At 37.9% G+C, this 12,767-nt stretch overlaps 1 protein-coding gene across 1 annotated transcript; it reads left to right on the forward strand.

Moving 5' to 3' along the window:
• The first annotated feature begins 1,123 nt into the window (after positions 1-1,123).
• LOC103711757 (uncharacterized membrane protein At4g09580) lies at positions 1,124-4,230 on the forward strand. Its single transcript, XM_008798025.3, has 4 exons — positions 1,124-1,494; positions 2,619-2,889; positions 3,403-3,573; positions 3,786-4,230. The coding sequence occupies exons 1-4, from the start codon at positions 1,319-1,321 to the stop codon at positions 3,948-3,950; spliced, it is 783 nt and encodes a 260-aa protein (XP_008796247.2). The 5' UTR covers positions 1,124-1,318; the 3' UTR covers positions 3,951-4,230.
• The last annotated feature ends 8,537 nt before the right edge of the window (positions 4,231-12,767 follow it).

The raw sequence follows: 12,767 nt of genomic DNA on the forward strand, positions 1-12,767 counted from the left end.
ATCTATCAAAGTTAGCATAGCATTATTCTCATGGAAAATTTCAACTTGAGATTCTCATCCAAGGAATGCAGCTGGCCTCGAAAGCAACATGGATTTATCATGTGAGGTCTTTGACAAAGTTGGAGTTAATTAGGTTCAAGACCGTTATTATAAAATTTGAAATGTGCAAGATTCACTAGGTCAAGAAATGCTAAACACAATACTCCACGATGCATTGATACCACTTACAACTTAGGTTCTATTATTTTGATGTATTTATTTTTTTTAAAGTAGAGTAAATTTTTTAGGAGAACAATTGAAGTATCTAACATCCGCTATTTTTTCACAAACACATTTTTCTCATACTTAAATAAGTATTCGATTGAAATCAAACACAATCCAAAAAGTTGTTGTTGAAAGAATTTCATCACCATCATAAAAATAAGTAGCTGTGATCTTCCGAATCACAAAAATAATTAACCTATTAACCATCATAACAGAAAAAAAAAGTGTTTTTTTACATGAATATTCTCCTAAATATCGAATTTTACATGAATATCCTTCCAAAATTGATATTTACATGTATACATTCGTAAAACACTTATTTTGCTATTCTACCTCTTTTTTATTCTTATTTTTGCATATATACTAATGCCATCTAATATTATTAAAAAATTAATGGTTTCAAATTAAAATGACTAAAATATTTTTAATAGGTAGATGTGCAAAAAAAAATATTTATAAGACGATTGTGATGGAGGTCAAAAAAGTAATTTCAAAATTTTATTTTATTTTATTTTTAATTAAAATAAATATAATTTTTATTAATGGTGTTAGAAGAATAGGAGAGCATAGGAATAAATATAAATTTATGAAGATATTTACATATCTTTGAATTTTAGAACGGCATTCATGTAAAAAAAATAAAAAAATAATTAACAAAGAAAACAATCGATGGGCAAGTGCCATGACAATTTTTTATACGTTTCCCTCCTCGAGCCACGTGTCGTTCTCAGGGGGCCAGCAGCAGCTCTTGTTCGTATTCGCTACCGCCCTCGTTCTGCTGCACCTGCGGAACCACATACGATACCCTCCTCCCACCAGGCCTTCCTCATCATTAGAAGAGAGAGAGAGAGAGAGAGAGTTTAGAAGTCACCACTCATCAACCTCCCAAATATTCCTTCCCTCAGAGGAGTCAGGGCGAGAGACGTGGAGGAGAGAGAAAGGGGGGGAAAAAGGTTGGGGTTTCCCTTGCTTTTGGATTTCCCTTCTCTCTTCTTCGTCTCTTCTCCCTTCTCCTTCTCTCTTTGCGAAACCCTAATTTATCTTTTGAGAGGAGATGGGGAAGGGGAAACTGGCCTCCAATTTCCCGCTGTCGGGGTGCGAGTTGGCGGCAGCGGCCATCGTGGTGGTGGGCTTTGGGGTGGGGCTTGTTGGCGTCTACGTCTCGATGCCCGCCTCCGACTACAGCTTCCTCAAGTTGCCTCGCACGCTCGACGAGGTCCAAATTTTGAGGTGACTTTTGGATTTTTCTGTTTTTTTTGGCTTTTTGGTGCTGAAAATTGCCTCCTCTATGAGAGATTTTGAGGGGTTGGGGCGATTTGGGGATCTAGGTTTTGATTTGATTTGATTATGCTTTGTCTCGCTGTTGGATTTGCTGTTTGAGGCTTGATCTGGGAATGGATGGAATAGTGCTTGCCTGTGTAACCTCATGGATATTCTGAAATTTTGCGGTTTTCTTGGGGAATAGGAGCTTTTTTTCCAACTGCATCATTGTTGTTAGAGACCTGGGGGAAGATGGTCGAACACATTTCCAAATTGGAATAGATATTCTGGGAGAAGAACAATAACCAGGAATTTATATTCGATAATTCTGGAGGAATCTCTTGTGCTAGTTTTAGAATCCCTCAGAAAAGCCATTCCGTAATCTCTGAAACATTTTTGTTTTCTCCTAGTAGCTGGTCCTATAAATTCCTTTTATTCACTGCTTTGGCTTCAAAGCATCCTTTTGATCTGAAATCCTGCTTCCCAGATGCTGCCAAATGATTTTAAGAGCGTATTCTTTTTTATCTCTGTCTTCGGATGGACATGTTTTTCATTAACGAAATCCTTTTAGAATGCAAATGTAATTTGTTGGTTAGCAACCTATTTTTTCCGAAGCATGATGAACTGAAACAAGGTGCCACTTGCATGTCTTGACAGACCAATCTCCTTCATATCTATGCTCTATGGAATCACCACTACTGTCCTCTAATCACCTTTGCATTGGAAACGATATTTATTCTTTTTAATAAATTGTCATCACCTAAAACCAAGCATCACATGCTGCAAATAATTCACCGAACTGGCAATTAGTCATGCTCATGTTTGGGTAAGATCCATAACCTTCAATTTTGCTCCTTTTTTTTTTAAAAAAAAAACAGTTAACTTAATAAATTGCTGTGTGATCTTTCTAGATCATTAGCATCAATCTTAATTTTGTCTAGGTTATGTCAATTATTTATGTGATTTTGTCCCATTCCCTTTGGGCTATATATCTGTTTTATTTCATTGTCATTGCATGCAACTGTAACTTTGCATCTTGATTGCCTCCAGATTAGTGCTTACCCTTCTGTGGCGTCAAACACTTTTATATGTAGGGATCATCTTGAGAGCTACACAAGTGACTACACCATCCAGGTCCTGGTGGGTTATTGTGCAGTCTACATATTTATGCAGACTTTCATGATTCCAGGGACCATTTTCATGTCTTTGCTTGCTGGGTCGCTTTTTGGAGTTTTCCATGGTGTAGCTTTGGTAGTCTTTGCTGCCACAGCTGGTGCTTCTTCCTGCTATTTCCTATCGAAATTGATAGGAAGGCCCATTGTCTTCTCATTGTGGCCAGACAAACTGGGCTTCTTCCAAGAACAGGTGACTTTCTCTATTTAGTGATCTATTAGTAGACTGCTATTTTAAAGATGTGCTTAGCTGATGACTCACTGAGCACAGTTTTTGCTCCAGGCTTATGCATGCATACTGTCAGTCATATGCTCTAAATTGCACCTTGTGATAATTTTTGAGAAGTTTATTGCAATCCATTATGAAGCTTTATGGGAGTGAAACATCTTGTTATGGAGTCAGTGGAGCCTTCTTAGTGTCAAAAGGATGGAGAAGACCAAATCTTTCTTTCTTGCTTTGTTTCCTTTTTTCGTTCTTTCTTTTCTTTCCCAGTTGATGTGCATTTATTTTTGCTTAGTTGTGCTGCAAGTTTTTCCAAGATGTTTTCTGTGCATTAAGCTCCATTGGGACATATCAGACTCAATATTATAATCATATTGGGCTATTAACCTGATTTTTGTTCTGTTCTAGGTTAACCTTGAATTTTTAATTATTTCCCCTAGCATCCTTACTTTCTGCTAATTGAGTAATAAATTTCTATTTCAGGTAGCTAAAAGAAGAGAAAAGCTGTTGAACTACATGCTTTTCCTCAGAGTCACCCCTACATTGCCAAACACTTTCATTAACATGGCTTCACCAATAGTGGATGTGCCCTACCATATTTTCTTGCTGGCAACATTTGTTGGACTCATCCCAGCTGCTTATGTGACAGTCAAGGTACTGTTCTTCTTTGTTGCATATGAAACACCGATAAACTTCCATGTAACCTGCTAAAGTAACTGAACTTACGAGAGATTTCAGCTACAGAGGTCTGATCATTCTACAGTATACCCAGATTTCTTCATGAAGTCAGTGTATCATTTTCCTATTATGAGTACGGCATGCCAGCTACTTGGGTAGGTAACATTCATTGCTCTTGGTTGAAGCAGGCTGGGATTGCTCTAGGAGAGTTGAGATCATTGTCCGACCTCTATGATTTCCAAGCAATAGCCACGCTGTTCTTCATTGGGATCGTTTCGGTGACACCAACACTGGTGAGCAAGAGTCAGGCTCAAGATACTGGATCTGAGAAAACACTCTGTAACAGCAGCTGATTGCTGAATATGGAGCCGTGCTTATTGTACATAATCAGCTTCATCACTGGTGCAGTTCTTCCTCATGGCAAGACCAGCAGGTCGCTGGGGTCTGGCCACAGGCTACAGATTCCATGCTGCTGATATCCCTCTTCTGTTTTATTGTAACACAGGAAAGCAGGAAGCAGAAACACATTATGTAAGCGAGCTCCAGATTTATATTAATATTTGTTCAAGGTCCCAATTCATTGTACATGCCCCCCCTTATTCTAGCCTAATGAAATTAAGTTTGATTGGTTAATGCTTTCCCCGTGTTTCATGCATTTGGGACTTTTGTTCTCTTTTGTGTTAATGATGGGCGACGCCGGTCGTTTCCATCTTTAATCTCCAACCACTCGAGCATAGGAAAGCTTATTCTTTATGGTAGCCGGCTTTACGGCATAGTTCATAATAGCTTCTTCCCAGAAAATCCATCCCTGCAGTCAGCTTCCACTGCCGGCCTAATCATAGCAGCTCATTAGCAGTCCATTCGCCAAAAATATCAGAGAACCAGGTTGGTTGATCAGCCATTCGCAGCATTGGCTGACGAGCCTTTGGTTGCAGATTCTGGGCATCGATAGCCTTGAGGCATTCTTGTATAGCTTGTCAAGGAATTGGGCAATGGTGCCCAAGAGAAGGGTGGGTCAGGAAGCTGAAGAGGGTGTCGACGTAGTTGCCGTCGGCTTCGGAGACCGCCACTGCTTCCTCCACGGTTAATGGACGTTTCAGGGTGAATATGATGGTTAAGGGGATGAGAAGATGAGGAAAGCATGGATATGCTTCTAGTCGACGATGAGAGGTATGAGGATGGTCAATGGACGTTTCGGGGAGAATATATGTGATTGTCCCTAATCATTAAAATGGCTTGCTTTGCCTTCAATGATGCAGCGAACCATGGTTGATATTCTTAACACGTTAAGAATGGCTGTCAGGCCAAAAATTTAACTACGGCTGCTTCTAACATGAAGTGTAAAGATGCTTTGTCCAGCATATGAGTATTCATGTGATCATATTGAGATGACTAGAACCTTAGTTTTAAGAAATCATTCAACAGCAAGATGCATCACATTTTAAGCTTCATTGGTAGTAAATAGCTTTCGCCAGAGTGAGACTTGAAGATTTCAGGTAGGCAATTGCATTCTAATTAACAATTATACCTCATGCTAGATCTAAATTTGATGGTGGTAAAGCTACTTGTCAAGGGGCTAGAGTATCTCATTGTATCTTTTTTTATTTTTTTTCTTTTTGTTTTTTTGCAAAGGATTTCTGGAGACCTCAAGGCTAAAATGGATAAAACTCAAAATTTTCGGTGACAACTAAGAAAGGTAGTCCCTTGTAGACATGCTCCATATTCACATTCCTATGTGTAGTTCTCACTTTTGAAACACAATAAATTCAGGTGATACATAACGATAGATGGGATGGTTTTATATAGCAGGGGACAGAAATTTTGGATCCATACAAAAACTTGAAATGAATCCTTACTGCGACATAACCTTGCCCTCCATAGGGACATGAAACAGTTCTGAAGGGCAGGTTCATCTTGCTAGGGTTTTGGGTGTTATAGAATGGACTGATAAAAGCAGAACATTTTTTTAGGTAAACCGGATTTATTACACCAATCTAGAATAAATACATCCATCGAAATCAGAAAATAAAATATTTAAAAACTCATAAGGAATATTTATCACAGTCGTCCACAGCATAGATCTAGTGTGATTAGCTATATATATTGCTATGCGATCTGCTGCACTGTTGTTGCTTGGAGAGAATCAAAACATACATTTTATTCTGGCAAGAACATAAAGTAAGACTTAAAACATCACAAGTCCCACTGATGATCATGTTAGAAACTAACAGATATACAGCCAGTATCCTACAAAACCAGGTACAACAGTGAAGCACTGCATTATATCACAGAAGTTCAAGATCTTTGGTGCAAAATTAAGGTTGAATTTGATCTTTTCTAGAGAAATTTCAGGCTTTGCGGGGGTCAGATAGTTATTATATGACACCAAAGAGGAGAATATGTGAAGACATGAAAGCGGTGCTCTAATGAATGTTCACAGCCAGCTATTTGTGAAAGCAATGATATTCTATAGAGTCCATCCAGGCTGGCAAACATATCAAATCACGTCAACTTTCGTAAACCCAAGAAGGTTCTTTATGAAGTTGTCTGAACAAGGAACCATTGAACATTTGAACTGTAAGCTGAAAACTAAGCGATGAATCAATTTCTACAAGATTGTGACATCCCATTCACAACTAATGGCTTCTTGTCAGGTGTGCCAGAAGAATGTGATTACATCCAGTTTGCGATGTTGTTACTGACTTGGTTACCAGAGGCGAAGCTTTTATTGGGTCAGCAAGAGATGGGATCCAAGATGGCCAGAAGATGGTTGACAAGTTGTAAGTATTAGAGGCTACCAAATGGGCTTATCACATATACCTCGTTGGAATAACATTCCTCATCATACATGGGAGTCAACTCATCGAACAGAAAAAAAGTGAGCGTAACTCGCAAAAGAAAATGCCATTGTCATGAAATACACAGTTTAAATTTCAGGCCAATTACAGTGAATGGATTTAAAATGTGAATGTACCCAAAGGCATGTTTTTAACCTAAAAACACTTTGTTAAAGGCCTAGGATGGTTGGTTCTTTTATGAGAAGCTGTCAGGACTATGTCGATAACATGAAAGATGCAAAACAACTCTCTCTTTTGATTTAATTAACACTACTGAGAAATTATGTGGATAATGCTGTTTGTAGCAATGATAGTCAACATCATTACCATCACCAATTAGTAGAAATTAATTGATGTCACAATGCAAAATGTCAAATTATGATTATGTGTTTCTACTGGTAATATCAGAGGACCATTTATACATTCAGATAGATAAAAATGCTATTGTTTTACCTGGAAATCTGCATATTCAAAATGTCCATGTTAAACAAAGATTCTAACCTATGTGTTGTCATGCAACTACATTAATCCAAACCAGTTTTCCATGCAAAAACTTCAACCCATGCCATGTTTCCTAATAGAATTTGATGAGGCCAGAATGCTCCAATTTCAAAAAAGAGATTTGCCTGAAGTGTTAAACAATGGTAGCAAGGCACTTTTATGCAATCTGGGCTATGAATAATTTAACTTTGGAATTGGTCCTGTTGAATGTTGATGATGGGTTCCATGTGAATCTGACCTGACTGCTATCATGCCAGATATCTACCATTGGTTTTGTTTTAGCTTGAGTTTTTGTGTTAGGTTATATGGAAGGCTTCTTGCCTAAATACGAAGGCGGTTGATTTAGGGTTGATAGCACAGGGTCTCCGAGGGGCCTTGAAGCAGGTTGAATGTTGATGCTGACGTTAAAACTCTGTGGATATAAGATGCTGGCATTGACGCCTCCAATGGAATGTTTAAATTTTATATGAAGACACAGAAGTGTCATGGCAGTGGCTCCTTGGGTGAACATGATAAGATCAAATATGGAGGGGAGGAAGGAGAAGGAAAGAGAGGAAAGAAGGAAGGGAGAGGTAGATGGCAGTAGGTGGGTTGCTCCATAGATCGAAGGATGGTAGAAGAAATAGAGCTAATGGAAAGCCTGCTAGTTTCCTTCATGATTCTTGGGGTTGGGAATTCTTGAAATAGTGAGAATTTGATCTATGAATCTAAGAAATAGTGAGAATTTTTGATCTTTCTCAATATGCTGGATTTTTTATTTATTTTTTTTTTTGTCCTCCTTCCTCTTAAGGTACAGGGGAGTCTGAGTGGATAAGGGTCACATCAGGTTTGCAAAATGACACGCTATGATTCTACCGAATGTACCATTGAACCTTGTTGATTCGACTTTGGTATATCAATACCACACTTGTGCCTGACCTGGAATATTACTTGAATATATATTGCAGGATCGAAAATTGGGCCCTGGTTAGTACTGGGTCCATGGGTCACTTTATGGGTCATTGATCAATGTGACTTTGAATATGCAAAGGTTGTTCTATTTGTCATCTCTCGTATTATAACATTGTAGGAGCAAGGGTACATTTGATCACTTTGCTGGTGTTAAAATCATATGAATGATTAGGATTATGATTGATTGTACCAAATTTAGTCTGTCTTACCAAATTTTACTTTGATTGATTTGTGATTGGTTGTACCAAACTTAGTCGACCTTATTAAACTTTGTCATCCTCCTAATCTATATAAAAGCTGCTTCTATATATTGTAATAGACAAATAAAAATACAATTTTCTTCTTTTTATTTTTTTTAATATATAATACCAAACTGATATGGTAAAAATAATCGTTGTCTTCGTCAAGCAAGTCGTATTGGACTATCCAGTTCATTTTTCTACAATTTTTCTGCTGGTGAACTTCTTACTATCAACTAGTTGTTGTCCGTAAAATTGCAGTGTGTATTCCTTCCGTATCAAAACTCTCTCCAGGTCAAGCTGCCTATTACTTTTTGGAAGGCTATCAGGATGGAAAATTTGTACGTGCTTACAGCAAGGGCCCCTCACCTGTTCATCCACTTGAACTCTCGATGGCACTGCTTTCACAGGTCTGGACAGAGACCTATTTGTTGTTTTCCCAGATACATTTACATGCTAACCTTTGGTCACGGGTGACATTTACCTAACGAAAAAACTACTTTTGCACCACTAAGGTGATAGCTTAGTAGAAGCATGGCCTTACTTCTAACCAACTAGTTTCAAGTTCGAAACACACGGACGTCGATTAAATTATGGAGACCGGATGCTTCCTGCTCGGACACGAGATCTGAAAGGGCATATTGCTCTGCTGGTAGTCTCGGTGGTGCCAGATGTGACGTACTCACACGTGGTATTCATGCCGGAGCCCAGAAGGATAACTGAACCGGGCCCACGGGTGGGGAAGGTATGCCAGATGTGACGTACTCACACGTGGTATTTGTGCCGGAGCCCAGAAGGATAACTGAGTCGGGCCCACGGGTGGAAAAGGTATGAGTAAAAACGGCCGGAGTGCCCAACACACGGTCATTTCTGCCCGCATCGAACATTCTCCTGGCGGGATGGGGGCTCAGTGGGGGCTGCTACACGGAGGTGGGCTTGTCTCTTTCTCCCCTCTTCCCTTTCCCTTTTTTTTTTTAGAAAAAAAAAAACTACTTTTGCTGTTTCATATCTCTGTAGTTAAAAGAAAATGAGATCCCATCTTTCCTAATAAATGTAAAAGATGGTGGAAAGCACATCACTGGTAAGCTGGAGATGATTTTTTTCTCTTGGATTTCAACTCAATTTGACTTCTGGAATAGATGACGGCACTTGAGTACAATCTCAATCATCCAAATTTTGTGGATTTCAGGCAAGAAGCTTGTTGAACTGGTGGTGTCAACCTTATCCCGTAACTTGCCAGAGGGCAAACTAGCACCTGCTGATTCTAAAGGTAATTTTGCTCATTGTGCTTTTCATTTCCTCCTACTTTAAGATGGTTTTTTTTTCCTGCAAAACTATGTGAATATTATATTTCTGCAGTCGGAGATCCACAAGGGAAGTACAAGAGCTTTATAACAGCTATATTTCAGGAATTACCTGAAGAATTCTCCTTCTGAGATTCCCTTGAAGCAGTAATTCTCAAGCAGTTGTATCAGAATAATGCATAATCACCAGTAAAGCAGATTTCAATTTACCAATTTTTGGTATCCAAACAGTTTATATACACAAACCATAATGAATGCAATAATTTATTTGGGGCTTGGAAGATATCTTCATTTCATTGTTTTATGTTTGTTTTCCAAACTAACTCATGCCATCTAGTCTCCTTGAGGACGACATTGAATCAGAGGGTAATTACATCAGAATGTGGTTTAATTTTATACAGAATGTCTGGAATGTCTATGGACGGTGACCTTTTATTCCAATATGTCACATCAGAGTCATAATTATTCCCTGTTGATGGCTTGACATTTAAGAGCGATATAAAATTTGATAGGGCAATGGACGCTTGAAACATCAAACATGTAAGCATTTACACGGAACGTGACTGCAATGGAATGGTAACTTCTATGTGTGCCTCATCATGTCTAAGGCTGATTCCTATGCGTGCCTAAGCTATCATGACACATCATTATGATAACTGGAAAAATAAATAGTTTTATGACATTAACAACATATAGCTTGGCAGAGTATTGCTAACTGATGACATCGGCAATGTAGAATTACATGGTAGACCAAATAACACCTTCAGGAACTTCCTAAACGACCTGAGCCTTTAAAGCTTTACTATTAGAATAATTTCAAAATATAAGCTTTTATTGATTGCATATTTTTTATTTTATAAAACAGGTTAGACGTATGGTTTATAATGGTACTATGGTTAAGTCCAATATAATGTGTGATCATTTTATTTTATGAATTTTGGTGCACCTTGGATGTATAGGTATGGATCACTGTTAGATCCCCCTCTCCTCTCCATATGGTTCATAGATTGCCCATTTGATGGCTATCTTTTGTGAGGAGCAAGGAAGGGAAGATCCAGCTGCTATTATTCTAGATGATTGATGAATCGTATTCAATATGTCTTTTACAGATACATCTCTCAAACTTGAATACATTATTATTGTGGTTTTAAATCTTAGCATATTATTATTTATGATTAACATTCACTGCATAAAAAGTTTCAGGTATCACAATCATTTGCAACAGAATCTACTAATGATTTTTTTTTTTTTTAACACGGAGAAACGGTACACCAAAATTAAATATCCATTGTGTTTTGTAGTAACCTTAACTTTTCTGGCATGTAGGCTTAATTTAAGGACAAGTATCAGATGTGGAGAAAATTTATATATTATTTCTTATTGATCAAGCTTACGGCCAAGTTGAGACAAGGGTTAAGGAACTATTTTATTTGAAGGAACATGACTCCCATGCTTATCCCTATGCTGTTAGTATTCTTCGTTTTTCAGGTAAGACAATGTAGATACATTGATTATAAAACATACATGGTGGAGAAGCAAGAGGTAAAGTAATCGAAGTGGGTTGTTATACTGTTAGAAATTTTAAGAAATATTTGTTCAGCACAGTTCAAGGATGCTACAAATCATTAAGAAAATAGAGATTTTAACTGAGAGATTCTTTTGAGACACCTTTTATTATGATTAGAGTGGCTTGGGACTTGGGACTACTAACGCAGTTCCTAAATTGACGAGAGTTAGTTGACTAACAAGGGCCAAATGTGAGGTATTTCAGGAGTATCCAAAACTTGAACGATAGATGTTTATAGATTATAGGTGTTCGTTGTATTGATGCAGTTAGAGGCTTAGAGCTAGTTTGGTGCTTTGACCTAGCGGAAGTTGTTGCTTTAACCCCCCAGATCAACTTTATTAAGCAAATAGGAGTAGTTTTGTCTTTCAACCGATCCAGATTACTCTAGAAGTGTCCTCTCGAAAAAAAAACAAGAAGAAGAAGAAGACAAGAAAAGATAAGATTGAAAGAGATTTTCACAGGAAAAAGTGGGGGGGGGGGGGGGGGGGGGGGGGGGGGAAGAGAAAATCTGCGACGATGACATTGGTTAAAATATCAAAATATCCTCCATACGTAGACTTGTAAATGCAATAAATGAGAGTTGAACTGAATTTTTTTCGAACATGCACCGAACTTGGAACGAATCAATGCGATATTTTAGGTCATTGGTGCTGAAAAATATAGGATTATAAAGTATGCACCTTTTCGTGGAAGAAGCAAAGATGGATACATGTCATAGCAAAAGCTTGTTTGATTAAAAGTGTTTGTTTCATTAAATTTAAATATATACTGAAGATAATTAAGTTTTTAGTGAGAATTTTATTCCCTGTATTTGGAGTTTAAAAAATATTGACCTGGATTGCGCAATGAGGTGCTCAAGTTGACATCACATCATCAATCATGCCGATATCTAAAGAATTATGATTATAGATAGAGTGATTATGCATTTTTAGGTTCTAAATAAGCCACAGAGAATTCTTTGCAAAGTTCCACATATGCATTATAGTTGGTGGATATGTATCCATCATGTCCGACATGCTCTCGTCTACGTAGATTAGTATATTTATGTGTTTGGGCAAAAAAAATATTCATTAAGTTCATTCTACTTAAATTTGCAATATATAACATGTAACGCAGAGTACAATACATCCTTGAATAGCCACCATATCGTCCATCTCCAAAATAGGAAGCTACGGGTCATCTCCCCATGCATCATGTTTGGCATCCAAAGCCACATATTTGGCATGCAACACGATGATCTTTATTTTGGAGATAAATGATGGCCATCCATTTCTAAAATAGATGACACAATAGCTATCCAATGATGAATAGCTCTCTATAGTGCAAAATATGCACTGCAGAAGATCTGAATTTATTTCTTTATCCACTTTCTTGCAACCACTTGCTCCACCTAAGAGCCCAAGCCTGAGGAGACAAATTCACTACTCTCAAAATAAAAGCTTAGTATAATTATCCTTTTAAATCAAACCCCCTCACTTTTCAATTATTGTATCATCACAACCGTGGCTAATTGAAGCTTTGTTTTCCCATTTATATTTGTGTAGGGAGGAGGCAGCTTTGTGAAGCGAATAGATAGATTCCCAAAACCCAAGTGGGCGTGGCATACTAAAAAAGTGCGACCAATGCATGAGGCTTTTGCCAACAGTCCAGCTTTATCTTCTAAATAAAATTCCGATCCCGTACAACTACAGTTATGGAGGTAGTAGCCTAACGTACTTTCTTGCGCTGCAAATTCGCACGAAATTAATCTCTGACAAGACCAACACCCAAG

This window comes from Phoenix dactylifera, chromosome 2, assembly GCF_009389715.1.
Source record: "Phoenix dactylifera cultivar Barhee BC4 chromosome 2, palm_55x_up_171113_PBpolish2nd_filt_p, whole genome shotgun sequence".
Lineage (NCBI taxonomy): Eukaryota > Viridiplantae > Streptophyta > Magnoliopsida > Arecales > Arecaceae > Phoenix > Phoenix dactylifera.

Bases quoted from the DNA above. Each gene is read 5' to 3' on its own strand.
- LOC103711757 (XM_008798025.3), top strand. From the start codon at position 1,319: ATGGGGAAGGGGAAACTGGCCTCCAATTTCCCGCTGTCGGGGTGCGAG. The intron at 1,495-2,618 runs GTGACTTTTGGA...TTTTATATGTAG, and splicing joins GACGAGGTCCAAATTTTGAG to GGATCATCTTGAGAGCTACA. The intron at 2,890-3,402 runs GTGACTTTCTCT...TTTCTATTTCAG, and splicing joins TGGGCTTCTTCCAAGAACAG to GTAGCTAAAAGAAGAGAAAA.